This window comes from Eptatretus burgeri, chromosome 7, assembly GCF_056783735.1.
Source record: "Eptatretus burgeri isolate ZD-2024b chromosome 7, Ebu_testis_v1, whole genome shotgun sequence".
Lineage (NCBI taxonomy): Eukaryota > Metazoa > Chordata > Myxini > Myxiniformes > Myxinidae > Eptatretus > Eptatretus burgeri.
This window is the reverse complement of record NC_140967.1, coordinates 49,385,802-49,402,175: the sequence shown is the minus strand read 5'-3', so window position 1 is coordinate 49,402,175 and position 16,374 is coordinate 49,385,802. Positions and strand designations below refer to the sequence as shown.

At 41.7% G+C, this 16,374-nt stretch overlaps 1 protein-coding gene across 22 annotated transcripts in view; it reads right to left on the bottom strand.

The window, feature by feature from the left end:
* Positions 1-16,374, bottom strand: part of LOC147023236 (uncharacterized) — a 344,444-nt gene that overhangs the window by 260,548 nt on the left and 67,522 nt on the right. For 5 of the 22 annotated variants that reach the window (XM_085888434.1, XM_085888442.1, XM_085888436.1 and 2 more), the window contains exon 2: positions 6,304-6,464. The exons of 4 other annotated variants lie outside the window; for them this stretch is intronic. Coding sequence is in view for 13 of the 18 variants with exons in the window: in XM_085888442.1 (XP_085744568.1) it covers positions 6,304-6,414 (111 nt within the window). In the remaining 5 variants the exon portion in view is untranslated. Of the gene's footprint in view, positions 1-3,664; positions 4,858-4,958; positions 5,093-6,303; positions 6,535-8,030; positions 8,129-16,374 lie in introns of those variants that run through there. 13 more of the 22 variants (XR_015060084.1, XM_085888453.1, XM_085888455.1 and 10 more) reach the window with 8 other exon arrangements.

The following is a 16,374-nucleotide window of genomic DNA, read 5'->3' as shown; positions in this document are numbered from 1 at the left end:
CAGAGAAAGGAAGATAAGGAGACTTGGTGGTGGAATGAGGAAGTACAGGAAAGTATAAGGAAGAAGGGGTTGGCGAAAAAGAAGTGGGATAGTCAGAGATGAAGAAAGTAGGCAGGAGTACAAGGAGTGGCAGCGAAAGGCAAAAAGAGAGGTGGAAAAGGCCAAGGAAACCTGGTGTTGGCGCAGTGGTTAGGGCAGCAGCTTGGGATCCAAAAGGTCCTGAGTTCAAGCCCCGTTGGGCCACTGAATTAATACACCAGGGGGTTGACTCAGTCTGTCATCCTTCCGAGGTCGGTGAAATGAGTACCAGTGTACTGGGCAGGGGTATACCCCAGTTAAAATAGGTGTACCATATCCCTGTGTCGTAAGAGGCGACCAGGGTTGCGTCAGGAAGGGCATCCGGCGTAAAACATGTGCCAAATCACTATGCGGATCATACAGATGATCCGCTGTGGCGACCCCAAACGGGAACAGCCGAAAGAAGAAGAAGAAGAAGAAGAAGAAGAAGAAGAAGAAGAGGAAAAGGCATATGACGAGCTGCATGAGAAGTTGGATACAAAAGAAGGGGAAAAGGATTTATACCGATTGGCAAGACAGAGGGACCGAGCTGGGAAGGATGTGCTGCAGGTTCGGGTGATAAAGGACACAAATGGGAATGTGCTGACGAGCGAGGAGAGTGTGTTGAGAAGGTGGATGGAGTACTTTGAGGAGCTGATGAATGAAGAAAATGAGAGAGAGAAGGTTGGAAGAGGTGGAGATAGTGAATCTGGAAGTGGGGTGGATCAGTAAGGATGAAGTGAGGACTGCTATGAAGAGGATGAAGAGTGGAAAGGCGGTTGGCCCAGATGGTATATCAGTGGAGGCATGGAAGTGCTTCGGAGAGATGGCAGTGGGGTTGTTAACTCGATTGTTTTATAAAGTCTTGGAAAGTGAGAGGATGCCGGAGGAGTGGAGATTAAGTGTACTGGTTCCGATTTTCAAGATTAAGGGTGATGTGCAGAGCTGTGGAAATTACAGAGGGATAAAGTTGTTAAGCCACACCATGAAGTTGTGGGAAAGAGTAGTGGAAGCTAGGTTGAGAGGAGAGGTGACGATCTGTGAGCAGCAATATGGGTTTATGCCAGGAAAGAGCACCACTGATGCGATGTTTGCTTTGAGAATGTTGATAGAGAAGTATAGGGAAGGCCAGAAGGAGTTACATTGTGTGTTTGTGGATTTAGAGAAAGCTTATGATAGGGTGCCAAGAGAGGAGTTGTGGCATTGTATGAGGAAGTAGGGAGTGGTGGAGAAGTATGTGAGGATGGTACGAGGACAGCGTGACAGCGGTGAGGTGTGCGGTAGGAATGACGCACCGGTTTAAGGTAAAAGTCGGATTACACCAAGGATCGACTCTGAGCCCTTTCCTGTTTGCAATGGTGATGGACAGGTTGACGGACGGGATCAGACTGGAGTCCCCATGGACTATGATGTTCGCGGATGACATCATGATCTGTAGGGAGAGTAGGGAGCAGGCTGAGGCGAGCCTCGAGAGGTGGAGGTACGCACTGGAGAGAAGGGGAATGATAGTCAGTCGGAGTAAGACGGAGTACATGTGCGTAAATGAGAGGGAGGGTGGTGGTATGGTGCGGTTTCAAGTAGTTGAGATGGGGAAGGTGGATTGGTTTAAATCATTGGGATCAACTGTCCAAAGTAACGGAGAGTGTGGGAGAGAAGTGAAAAAGAGAGTGCAGGCAGGATGGAGTGGGTGGAGAAGAGTAGCAGGAGTGATTTGTGACAGAAGGGTAGCTGCAAGAGTGAAGGGGAAAGTATATAAGACGGTAGTGAGACCAGCTATGTTGTATGGTTTGGAGGCGGTGGCGCTGACAAAAAGACAGGAAGCGGAGCTGGAGGTGGCAGAGTTAAAGATGCTGCGATTCTCGTTGGGAGTGACGAGGATGGACAGGATAAGGAATGAGTATATTAGAGGGACAGCGCAGGTAGGACGGTTTGGAGACAAAGTGAGAGAGGCGAGATTGAGATGGTTTGGACATGTGCTCAGGAGGGAAGCGGAGTATATCGGGAGAAGGATGTTGAAGATGGAGCCGCCAGGCAGGAGGAGAAGAGGAAGGCCAAAGAAGAGGTTCATAGATACGGTGAGGGCGGACATGCGGGTGGTTGGAGTGTCAATGGAAGATGTGGAGGATAGAGCGAAATGGAGACGGTTGATCCGCTGTGGCGACCCCTAACGGGAGCGAGCTGCAAGAAGAAGAAGGTATGTATGTATGTATGTATGTATGTATATATATATGTATATATATATATATATATATATATATATATATATATATATATATATATATATGTATGTATGTATGTATGTGTATATATATATATATATATATATATATATATATATATATATATATGAAGCCTGGTGTTGGCGCAGTGGTTAGGGCAGCGGCTTGGGATCCAAAAGGTCCTGAGTTCAAGCCCCGTTGGGCCACTGAATTAATACACCAGGGGGTTGACTCAGCCTGTCATCCTTCCGAGGTCGGTGAAATGAGTACCAGTGTACTGGGCAGGGGTATACCCCAGTTAAAATAGGTGTACCATATCCCTGTGTTGTAAGAGGCGACCAGGGTTGCGTCAGGAAGGGCATCCGGCATAAAACATGTGCCAAATCACTAAGTGGATCATATGGATGATCCGCTGTGGCGACCCCGAACGGGAGCAGCCGAAAGAAGATGTGTGTGTGTATATATATATGTGTATATATATATGTATATATATATATATATATATATATCTATATATATATATCTATATATATATATATATATATATATATATATATATATATATATATATATATATATATATATATATATATATATATATATATATATTCCATTGAAATAAAAGACAGATTTTAAAGGCTGTACATGGAGAAAAAAAAAACACATTACGGAAGTTTACCTCTGTTGATTCAGCGTCTTTTACACCACCCTATTTTACACATTACATTAGTTATTCGTGTCTGGTGTTTGTGTCCTTTATGACGTCCTTAAAAATAGTTAGTTTCCTGTTTGGAATAATGTTCAATTTTGTTTGACTGCCAGAATGTTTTCGTATGTTTGGCTTGTTTTTCCCCCCCCGTAAGATAGGCAGAGTAAAAAAAATTATCTCACTCCTCTGCACATGTGCGATCGGGTCAATTTCAGACAGAGTTCAGCTGAACTACAGATTCGTGTTCCGATTCATTATCCGATTCGTGTTCATTATTGAACATGCATTTGAAATGAAGTTGTTCCTCGATCATAAACTGACATTTGTGGACAGACAGACAGACAAAATGCACCAATTGCTTAACCCCACTTTTTGCTTCGTGCGCACGGAGTAAATATTACACGCCGACCTGAACCCAGCATGAGTACCTTGCCTTCGTGTGTAGATAATGAATAGATGGCCCTTTTGGGAAATCACCAAGTTGCATTGCCTCCATAATGGAGCTTTTTTCCCCCTCCATGTAAAGATGCGAATGAAAAATCAGACAAACATTCGATGCAGTAATTCTCACATTATGGAATCCGAATTTCGTTTCACTTTTAGCCACTTTGCTGTAACCGGTGATGAGATTTTGTTTTTAAAAATAAAAGAGAGGAAACAAAGTTACAGAGGTCAAAGGTCATGTAAGAACATTTGGTGACGTCAGTGCATGTATTTGCACAAATTGTGACAAACATACAAAGTTGATCAGTAAGCTAGTTGCCTCACATCGAAAGTCAATTAATGAAACTTTTCTTTATGCATAATGTTGATTGCATTTTGCTCTGCCGACCTTGTGCAATGATTTTAACACATTTATCGATTTAAACGAATTAATAGACAAAAGCTTCGCAGACTTACTGATCAACCCTCAAATGGAAAGTTCTAGTCATTTTAATACTGTGAAACAGATTAGCCAGCACTTGTCAATGTCACTTGTATGCTTGAAGGTTTTATTTAAAAACAAAAAACTTAATGATCAGCTGCCATAAAATCTCAAAACGTGAGAACTTTGTGATGCTTTTTCCTTTGGGTTGGTTTATGAACCATCTAAGCTAAAGTGGTAAAACCTTGAAAATATTTTATTTTTGTTGAGGAGATGTGCTGTATTTAAAAGCCCCATTAAGACAGGAGAGGTTCCAGAAGATGAGATCTTAACTCCATTATAAATGAACCACCCCTACCCCAATTTTTGCTTCTGAATCCATCGTATCCACTCCCTGCATTCTCCCCTATATAACCCTCATCCTTATAAGAACATCCCTTATTCATCCGTCTCTGTTCATTTTGTCTCTCGGCCCTGCTGTTGATGTCCCCCCCTCTCTTTCTGCTGTTCCTTTTGTTATGTTGCGTCCTGGTCCGTTCTGTGTTGTAGCTCTTCCATGAGCCTTGACTGGATGCAAAAAAAAAAAATCAGTTCCAGGCCATCATGGTGTGAAATCAGCCATATTACTGCTTTGTATCCTCAAGATTTGTAGAATATCTTAGCAACAAGAAAACAATCCTCAACGAGTAAGTGAGAAGGAGGAAAAGTGTGGCGTATACATTCAGGAACCGATGTCGACATTATAAATCTCCAAGCAACTGACAATTGAGAATGCAATAGGAAATGTGCTTTTGTGCATCGATGGAAGGTACATAAAAGGTAAATGTCTTGTAAATGTCTTGATGGAAGCGTTCCAACACTTCGCCGTTGCAACCATTGCCGGTGGATGGCGACACAATGCGTTTGTGACTCCATTTGTTATCACCAACCCAAGCAAACGAGCAGCTAGAGCTAGCGAGGAACCAATGAAGGTGTGCATCAGCATGGCATGGATGAAATTCACTCATCTGAATGACAGAAAGAAAAACAAGATCCAATTTTAGGTTTTGGGTTGCATGGCTTATGGAGGTAAGATATTGCATGTTGTGCAACTATTTATTTGTGATACTTCGGAATCCAGCAGAATCTGCCTGGAACGGACGGACGTGAATGTGTAAAACTGGAGTAAATTGGGTCCCAAAGAGTTGAGCCGTTGGCAGCCCACTGGGAGTGGGACAACCCAGGTATTTTATTTTTCTGTGCCTGGCATGATAAAATAATGGAGGGGGAGAAACTGAGACAACAAATGAGCATATATATGGTAATGAAAGTGTTGGGAAGTAGGAAGTGATAGATCACAGTTAGAGGACTTCAGAAGACCTCATGTCAAAACTTCTAATAACTAAAGGAGGTGTTGGTTTTGATCCAAAAGAAAGAATCATTACACAAACCTCCTCCACCTCCTCCTCATTCATGTGCAGCACAAGGCTGCGGGTCGCTTCATTGGCTCGGGGCACGGCTATGCTGCTGATGCAATGCCTCTGTTACCAGTACACTGGCACTCATTTTGCCAACCCCAGAAGGATGACAAGCTGAGTCAACACTACCTGGGTGTGAATTCAACAGCCCAACAGGAGCTTGAATTCAAGACCTTAGGATCATAAGCCAGCCACCTAACCGTTTAACCATTTGGTAACCTCGGATTACTATGATACATCAGCTTCAGTAAGACAGTGATCTACCTTTCCTACGTGCTCGTTTTGCCATGGAGTGCTTGATAGGATGGAAGCAAATGGCAAGTCATCCACAGGCACTCTCGATTTCTAAAAAGATGTTACACAAACCAGATGGTGTACAATCTGCATAAATAGGTGCATAACATTTGCAAAATCCCAGCCATGATGCCTTCAATTTCACAATTTCGCTTCTTGAGCAAGACGTGGCATTTTGGATCAGTCGATAAGCTGAACAGACCTTTTATTTATGAGCATCATTTGCATGTGGAACCATGCAATCAGTTTGCATTCTTATGAAAGGATACAGTGTGTTCAATGTTATGTACAAAGCCCATACAGACGATGGTAGTTCCTCGTCAACTAAAAATGGATTAAGATAAATGTTTAAGGAGTCTTTGGCATGCTTTGAAAGCCAATAAAGGAGCACTCAGATAAAATGGGGGATAAAAACGGGCAATGGAATTACGTGATATGAATAAGCCAATTGAGGAAATCTCTGCCTTCTCAATGGACATGTCAGATGTATTTGGTGCAAGTCAGGATTTGTATTGTAATTCATGTTCCTCTTTGCCTCATTTTCTTTCTGCCGCTGCCAAGCATGGTCAAAATTATTTCTGTTTTGTTTGAGGCCTTTTGTGGCTCACTGCCATATTTAAGCTGGAGTGGTTACAAATGTTTAACACTTTTAAAAATACTCAGAACTCCAAGGAACAACACTCATCGCATCGGAGTCCTCACCTCCCACGCCGAGGATAAGGGCTCACTGTAGAGTTCTGCTTCAGGAGTGCAATCGCTTCCCGCCGTCTCTTTCCTTCGATCTGGCGCCCATCTGATGGTGCGATTACGCATGTGCCGCGGCAGCCAAGGATGTTTGAGCTCGTGCTGTTACATCCGAACCTCTTTGGTCGCGGCGTGAACGGAAACGCATCAAGTTAGTCAAGGTTCGTGAGAGATGTTCCAGAGCACATGTTGGTCACATAATACAGTGGTATAAATAGGTAGTGAGTGCTGGGTATAACTGGGGTTGGTGGAGGAAAATACGGACTCCAATCAATTTGCGGTCATCGGAAAAAAGAAATAATCTTTTGATAATTTATTTGGGTAGTTTTGTGATATTATGTTGTGGTTTGAATGAATCATGGTTATGCATGACCGTGTAGATCAATAGGGTATGGACTGATGTCACAACATCTAGCTTCGGCTCCACATATCCCCCTTTTTTCACTTACCTGGGTGGAATGACAAATAATGGTCATACGAGCAAAAGCACCCGTCCCCGGTGACGGGCAAAGTTTAAGTTAATTTATCATATTAAATGATTTCAAGTACTTTAAAAAGGTTAATTGTGTTGTACTCTTGGTTTCACTCAGAGCCAAAGCTCTGAACTACTGATACCTCCCCCCCCCCCCAAGCCGTGAAATGGTGGTGCAACATCGGGTGGCGGAGGTTGGCTCTGTCTAAAAAGAGGGCAAAATATAGCAATTTTAAATTGTGTCATTCCATGAAGATCTGCATTAAATCTACTTTAATCCAGATATTCATGTTCATTTTTTAAAAGATTATTGAAAGGAACAATAAAGTGACTGACTACATTGCAACAAGATAAGTGAAATGAAAATGTAAAATAACCAATCGGCAGCTTTCCAAATGCAGCACGGGAAGAGGCTGCCGTAAACGGGAGACAGACGAACGCACGGACAGACCCCACGTTCGCAATACAGTATATATATATATATATATATATATATATATATATATATATATATATATATATATATATATATATATATATATATATATATATATATATGTATAAAAGATTATCTCAAATGATGGAAGTATTGCTACGACAAGTATAAATGGAATGTTTGCTTTTCTTCGACACAAGAAAGACAGTTGGGTAATCATTTTGGACTTTGAGTCCGAGTGCTCAGGAATCGAGCAAATTCTGTCACTCATATTGAATACAAGATAACTATCCCGTTTCCCAAGATCATACTTCTCAATCTCTAATTGCAATATAACTGAATTTACAACTTTTGATGTGGTTATGCCTTTGATCTACCTTGCATTTGGTTGTTGAGAGAGTCAGCATTGACGAAACACTTTCGTTCTGAGTGCAACGCAAACTGGATTTTTCATCTTAGAAACACAGCATCCAAAGCGTACACCACTCGCACGTGATATTAAGCCGACTGTTCTCACTGTATTCTCTCTCTCTCTCTCTCTCTCTCTCTCTCTCTCTCTCTCTCTCTCTCTCTCTCTCTCTCTCTCTCTCTCTCTCTCTCTCTCTCTCTCTCTCTCTCTCTCTCTCTCTCTCTCTCTCTCTCTCTCTCTCTCTCTCTCTCTCTCTCTCTCTCTCTCTCTCTCTCTCTCTCTCTCTCTCTCTCTCTCTCTCTCACGTCAAATATTCGACTTAATTACTTTGTTGAACAGAGTTTTCCCAAAAGAAAATTCCAACTTACTGCTCTCAGTTTGCAACGCTCTTTCCTGATTGTACAAATTTCTGATGTGCCTTTGGGATTTTAGCCAGCGGCACTGAAAGAAGTGGTTTGGGTAGTTGGCAACTGCAAAGTCATATGCTGTACTGTAAATCCACCCATATCAAGTTTGAGTGTCCACCCCCCCTGGGAGGGGGTATGCTTACCCATCCTAGTTTTGAGAGACACATGCCATCAAGTTTAAAAATATCAAGCCAAGACGTGATAAGTTGAGTGAAATAAATATATTAGACTTGATTTTTACAACACATCAAAAGTTGTTCATTCAATTGTTCAGAGCACCACATTTTAGGTACTCCAGCCAATTGCAGATATTGCTTTCAGAAAATATTCAAAGGAATCAAAGAACGTAGCGTTAGCTCTTACGGATATCAGTTGTGCTAATGATAACTGGTTGTTACCTCTGCCACCAAAGGTGAAGGAGGTTATGTTTTCACCCCTCTGTCTTTGTTTTTTCTGTCTGTCTCTGATTGTTTGCAGGATATCTCAAAAAGTTGTGCACAGATCCGGATGAAATTTGGTGGACAGGTTGGGTGTGTGACCATGACAAACTGATTCGATTTTGGTGAAGATCCGAATCCGGACATGAGAATTATTTAATTTTTAAGAGATTCTTCACCAAGATGGGGCCAAAAATGATATAGAACATGATATTTACCTCTGCCCCAGAAGGTGAAGGAGGTGATGTTTTCACTCCTTTCTCTGTCTGTTTGTTCCTTGCAAAATCGAAGATTTTTCAAGTATATTGGTCATTCGATTTTGTTATTCTGTGTGTTTGTCTGTCTGTCTATCAATCGCCTCCAGGTCACAACTTAAAACCGATCTTCATAAAACTTCACCACATGGTAGAGTTTGTCATAAGGAAGAAGCCTATTGTTTTTGAGATCAAAAGGTCAGCATAGGCCAAAGGTCAACAACTTGGGTGAGTTTTCTAAAATCCTCAATTTTCATCCAATTGACTTGAAATTTGAAGAGGATTTATATTTCAGTTCACTGAATTCCAATAGCCAATTATTTTGAGGTCAATATAGACCAAAAGGTAAACATAGGCCAATGGTCAACAACTTAGGTGAGATTTCTAAAATCCTTAATTTTCAACCGATTGACTTGAAATTTGAAGAGGATTTATATTTCAGGTCACTTAATTCAACAACCAATTATTTTTGAGGTCAACATAGTCCAAAAGGTCAACAGAGGCTGTATTTCTAAGATTGTCAATTTTCACCCAATTGACTGGAAATTTGAAGAGTTGCATATTTGGTAATTGAGTTCAACCACCAATTATTTTTGAGGTCAAATTTGTTTTACGGATTTTGCAAGTATTATACTTTGCACGACCTCTTCTTATTGTTTGCTTGTTTGTCTGTCTGTTTTTGTGCAGGATATCTCAAAAAGTTGCGGCTGGATCTGGATGAAATTTGTTGGGCAGAATGGGTGTTTGACCATGACGAATTGATTCTATTTTGATGAAGATCCGAATCCGGATCTGGATACGATAATTATTTAATTTTTTTAAGTGATTCTTCACCATTGAGAGATGGGATCAAAATGATATATAGCATGATATTTCAAAAAAGTATTGGGTCTGATATGTTCTCGTGGGTCAGGCATTACGTGGCGGAGGTATGCGCTCTTCCAAGTGCTCTTCTAGTTTATTTTGTAGCTTCACAATTGAATGAGTGGAAGGTCTTCTGATGTTACTTAAATGGTTTTGTTGACTTGTCTGGAAAAAGAATCATGAGATCAGAGATGGTAAGTAAACTTAAGGTGTTATATAATATAGAACTAGTCTTGCTGCTGAAGGCTAGCTCGTATCGATCTGCGTCGACAAACAGGTAGAACAATAAATGAAATCAACAGGACATTGATCCAGGTGTTCTAACTGCTGTGCTTCTTAAGGGTTCCACAGCTCGGTGGGATGACATAGATTTTGGTCATGTTAACCCCTTTTGCTCCGACGAAGAGTTAACACCCGAAACATCAGCTTCTCCTTGCTTCCTACGGCGGTTGCCATCCCTCCATCAACACCCTGTTCATTTCATCCATTATGAAGTTACGGTTACCAAAAGATTCAAGGTTGGTTTAAAAAGAGATGGCGAATTCAGAATTTCATAGAAGGGGAGATCGAATTTTGGATACCGTTTAAAGCACAATCGGTCTGCTTTGAGAGAGTCAAAACAAGTACTGTATTTGGCATCGAAAACCAGCTGGAAGCAGATGGGATAGCTGTACGCTACCCTAGAGGATGATGCGTGGTTTCAAAAGCAGTAGATATCTCGTACCAGCATTTAAATCAAATCCCCATTTGAAGATTTGAACTTGGCATTTGACGACTCAGTGGCAAACATGCTTTCGAGTGTCAAATGCTAGCAAAAAAATCCCATGAATAAAAGTAAAAACCATTACCAAGCATTGTAAAAGAATTACAATGGGCATAATGTGAAAGTCCTGCCAGTGCAAGATGGAATTCTGAAAATGTTTTTAACTTTGAAAAAAAAATTATACCCAGAAATATAGGCTCATGGAAGAGATAAAGGGCAGAAGGCTGTATGCTTACAGATGGACAGGGGATCAAAGGGGAACAGGGAGATAAGGAAAACCACACATGAGTGACAGGAAGGAAAGGGGGAAGGGGTGGAGTTTGGAGGAGGTCAGTGAGAGTAGAAGAGAGCAGGGGTGAGTATGGGAGGAAAGTGTGAGGTGACAATGGGCAGCACTCTTGAAGGAATTGAAGAAGGGGCACAAGACAACAGATACAGTGAGTCGGTTCCACAGATGAGAGAATAGAGGGAGGAAGGAATGAAGGTGAGGTGTGGCTTAGAATTAAGGAGGGTAACCAGGTATGGGATTCTGGAAGAATGCAGGCGACCTGGCATGCTGCGAGAGGATGGAGGGATGAGAGGGCAGGAGGAGAAAGGTCTATAGTGAGGTTGTAGAAAATGGAGCGTCCACCAACCTGCCTGTGATGGGTTAGAAGCAAACCTTGGAACTCATCTTCTCGAGATATGCCCGTGAAGACACATTTACAACAGCACGCTCAGCATTGATAGTTGTATTATAGAAATGTTATCATTGAATAGACAGGGTTTTGGCAAATTGTATACGTCCTGTTGATCCTGATCACCCAGGACAGTGATCAGGATGGAACTAGAGATGGAAGGGCTTCATTTATATTAGAGAAATTTACGTGATGACTTCATAGAAGGAAGCAAATAAAGGCATCCTCCAGATTTTTCCATCTCATTAAACATACCGTTCAGATGCATGTATCATAGAAGCAGCTCTTTACTGTTTGCCGAAACATATTATGCTCACAAAGGTTCCTCAAATATTTCAGTTTCATTTTGAATATCAAACATACTCTTCGTAGCAACCCTTTTCACATGTACGCACATCACGCTATCAAAAATGTGATAAAGAATTGACAGAGGAGATTCGGAGTGATTTTTTTTATTTTTTGGGAAATCTAAAGAGTGTAACATGAGTTGGGGCAAATCGGATTTAATTTTATAACTCTCAGAGTGCTGCTGTTGATGTGTAGAGCAGTTTGCTCAGAATGGTTGTGGAACTAAAGAGAGTGGGTAAATAAATCAACATCGGTTTGAGAGAGAATCGGGTAACTAGCTAATGGCAGAGCGAATAGAAAGACACGTCGTAGCTGCAACGAGAAGTCAGCCGGGGTGATGTGTGGGAGTGTTGATGTGCTTTGTATTTTGGTTACTGGGAGATTTTGTATCTATCTCCAATGTGCCATTTGTCAGCTGCAACTACAGTGTTCTATGTCAGTTCGTTTTGGCTTGCTTTCAGTGTGAATTGCTTTAAGGTACCGTGTGTTTTGTCTATCATTGATCAAAATAAATAGCAACAAAGAAATGCTTCACTGCTGCTGGTATAGATCTTCTTTCTGGTCTCTCTTATTACTTGGCAAAAAAAAAGAGAAGTTTTATTGACCACTATGTTTGTTTGTTCATCGCTTCCGTTTGTTTGTCTGTCCGCACACCTTTAATCGCCTCCAGGTCACAATTTTAAACCGATCTTCACGAAACTTCACTAAATGGTAGAGTTGGTGGTCCGACGGAATACGATTTATTTTTCAAGTCAAAAGGTCATCATGCGCCAAAGGTCAACAAGTTTTTAAAATTTCTATAATTTTTAAATTTTCATTCGATTGACTTGAAATTTTAACAGGATTTGTATATCAGCTCACCGACATCAACCACCTATTATTTTTGGAGGTCAACGCAGGCCGACAGGTCAACATCGGCCAAATTTATAAAAGCCTCAATTTTAATGTGATTAACATGAAATGAGAAGACCATTTGCACATCAGGTCACTGATTTCAACCAACAATTATTTTAAGGTCAATATAGGTCAAAGGTAAACAACTTAGGTGCAATTTTTTAAATTCTCAATTGTCATCGATTTGACTTGAAATTTTAACATAATTTGCATAATCAGGTCAATTAATTCAACCATCAATCATTTTCAAGGTCAAAAGGTCAACATCGGCCTAATTTCTATAATTGATAGGCCCAAAAACTATATATATATATATATATATATACATATACATATCGCTGACAAAAAGACAGGAAGCAGAGCTGGAGGTGGCAGAGTTAAAGATGTTGCAATTCTCGTTGGGAGTGACGAGGACGGACAGGATAAGGAATGAGTATATTAGAGGGACAGCGCAGGTAGGACGGTTTGGAGACAAAGTGAGAGAGGCGAGATTGAGATGGTTTGGACATGTGCACAGGAGGGAAGCGGAGTATATCGGGAGAAGGATGCTGAGGATGGAGCCACCAGGTAGGAGAAGAGGAAGGCCAAAGAAGAGGTTCATGGATACGGTGAGGGCGGACATGCGGGTGGTTGGAGTGTCAATGGAAGATGTGGAGGATAGAGCGAAATGGAGACGGATGATCCGCTGTGGCGACCCCTAACGGGAGCAGCCGAAAGAAGAAAAAGAAGAAGATATATGTATATATCATATCTCAAAAAGTTGTGGACGAGTTTTGACAAAACTGGGTGGATGAGTTGGTTAGGTGACAAGAACAAGCCGATTCGATTTTGGTTGAGGTCCGGATTCAGATCCGACCTATCAGTTTGATACAAAATGTAAACTGTTCAGCTTGGCAGGGGTATGCGCTCTACCGAGTGCCGTTTCACTTTGGTCTATTTTGCCAAGTGTCACTCCATGAGTGATTTTTTCATTCCTGTGTTATTAGTTGTTGTACCTGTCATTACTATAATTCAATCATTCACGTGCATGCAGCACCTGCCTTGTGATTGCAGGAGCACAGTTATGCATGCCGCTGATGCAGTGTCGTCCATAGATTATGGTAGAAATTTAAAATCTGCCTATGGTACAGGCATGCTATTACCTGTGCTTACCTTTATACCATGGTGTCTTTAACACCTGCTAGTAAACCTTAGCACACAGGACAGAAGGGCTAAATGTCTCTGATAAAGATAGCATACTCAGTGATGCAACGGAATGCTTGTAAGACGCCAGTGTGAGAGTTTTATCATCAGGCTGGGAATCAAACCCAGACTAGATAGCTCAAAGGCATGTACGATGCCATCCTGTGAGCCTGTACATGTCGTGCTGTGGTTTGTGGGTACACCTGTGATGCGAGTGCTGTGCTATCAGGGTAGGCATGTGGTGCAATTGCTCTAGAATTGTGGTGGGCACGTCGTACAAGATAGATGTGAATGACATATGTTACTGCATCAACATTTCCTTTTATACGTGTCGCTTCCACTTCAGACCTACGAAGCGGACAAACGTTCTACATAATCGTCATACTAGGCAGCCATTCAATCGTATTTGTGACAGCAAATGATGTAAAATGTAGGTCACATGGGAGTAATCATTAACTGTGTAGATCAAAACGTTCAAGGAACCATATTTCGAGGGGACAGTTGGAAAGCTCCCATTACCAGGGAATTGATTCGTTGAAAGATAAATGGAACAAGTGTATTGATATTCATAGAAATTATGTTGGAAAAATATACTACTAACAGTCTTTGTCACAAATATACAATCGTTTTAATGGCCGTTTGTGTGAAATAAGCATACAGGAAGTTTCATTCTCGAAAAGACAAGCAAATACTTCACTGTAGGATCCATTTTTATAGATATGAATGAGATGAAAGTGCTGACATGCCAAACATTTGGAAGATTTTAAAACACTTCATTAAAATCATTTTGAAACCATTATTATCAACCACCATTACTAGTTCAACCTTACACTCCATAACGTGATGTAATCGATGCATAGCTTCCTCGCAGCCTCATAGAATAACAATAGGATAAACGTGAATAATAGGACTTTGATCACATGATCACAACCACAACTGGCCCGAACATCTCAATCGACCAACTCGTTTAAACAGCCGGTGTTTTATAAATCTCTTCTTGTGCTTCAATAAGGGAGGTTCCAGTGAACTAATGCACTTATAAATCCATAACATTCCCAACAAATGGGAAAGGACAAATATAATATACAAATGCTTTTTATATTTACTGCACTCTAAAACATCAATGGTTACAGACGGGCATGCATGTAGATGCATACACGTACACCGAAGCATTCGTTTGTATCCTATTGTTGTGTATTCCGGGAACTTCAAGGGGAGATGTACGAATCTCGAGAAAGGATAAAATTTAATGACAACCTCAGCTCAAACAAGAAAGAAGAGTTAAACTGCAGGCTAAGTGATGGGGGCATTCAAGGTATATGCTCAGTGCGGCCTTTGGAAAGGTCATTGAGAAAGGATCGTCCGACAAACCCTCCGATCTACTTCCTTAACCATTCTCTTGAAGAAGTTCAGTCATTCAAACTCCTGGATCTCACTATCAGCCATGATCTTTGTTGGGCAAACCACATTTCAAAATTGGCCTCCAAAGCCAGACACCGGTTGGGCGTCCTCTGTCGTACAGCATCCTTCCTTGGCACACCTGAACGCCTATCCACCTACAAGGCTTTCATCCACAGCTGGATGGAGAACTGCTGTCTCCGCTTGGCTGGCTCCCCTGCTTCACATGTTGCTCAGCTTGATGCTGTAGACACCAAGGCCTTTAATATTATTGGAATCTCCTGCGATGAAGCTGAGTCTATGGGCCTATCACTTCACCATAGCAGACCGGTCAGTGGTCTCTTTTCTACCACCTCCTTTCTGGTCTTGCACCATGCTTTGTCCCCCCCCCCCCCCCAGTTTTCTGAAGGATATGCTCGTGAATGATTGGTTCCTTTAACATGCGAGGAAAGCCAAGAATGAGATCAATGCTTGGTTCCTCAGCTGCATGTCAAAAGCCAAGAAGGGAATCAATGATTGGTCCCTCGGGCGCACATTGAAAATCCAATAGCACATGCTCAAAGTACAGTACCATAACGAGAAGAACAATATGGCACAGCTGAAATATCGCTGTAAGAATTGTCTTGCAATTTTGGCGGTTTTGCTACTTGGGTGGAGGCAACGATGTTGGAGCAATAAAGGGGAAGCTGTGGATCCAGGTTTGGCTTCTGTGGCATGAACACCAAGGAAGTTTTGATAATTTATGCGCAGAATTGGAGGCGAAAAACATAACATAGTTTCCACTTTGGGCCTTAATTTTAGAAATACGATGAGACTAACCTTTGTACATAATATCGTACAAAGCAGGTTTTTTAATGCCACAGCTGAATCATGGTCATCCTCAGATTCTTCAGTCCAGAAGTTCTCCATTTTGGTTCGTGAAGAAAGTATAAGGCAGTGTTGATCATTGATTGGCACAGTGGGAGCACATTCATCCAGATTCCAGATGCATCATGAGAGCATCCACACCAATGGACGAATAGCAACTACAACCAAGCAAGATTGAATGTCCGACAGGGCATAGCATAACGCAATTTTACATGACTGGCCGACCACACCAATCAATTTTCTATGACAAGACTGACCATTTGCATCGCGTTGGAGGAAATTGGTTGGTGTGGGCAAGCCTCAAGGCGCCAAAGCACAACTCGTATGCACACCAAATCTGGCCGGGTTTTCAAGTATGTGCGTCTTCGAGGACATGCATGATGGAACACAGAGCTGCTAGCACACAATTGAGCATCCTCTTCCTGTTTGTCCACTGTTGAGGCGTGACACCAGTGCTTTCGGCTAACCTGTTCATCGAGCATGGCAGAAAGGAGGAGGTGAGGATAAGCAGAGTTGGGGAAGAAGAGAGTGGGACCTTCTGCTCCCCAGCCATTATTTCCTCCTCTGGTCATTCCCTCGTCTCCACACATCCTGGCTGGAGCCAGAGTCATCTATCAGCAT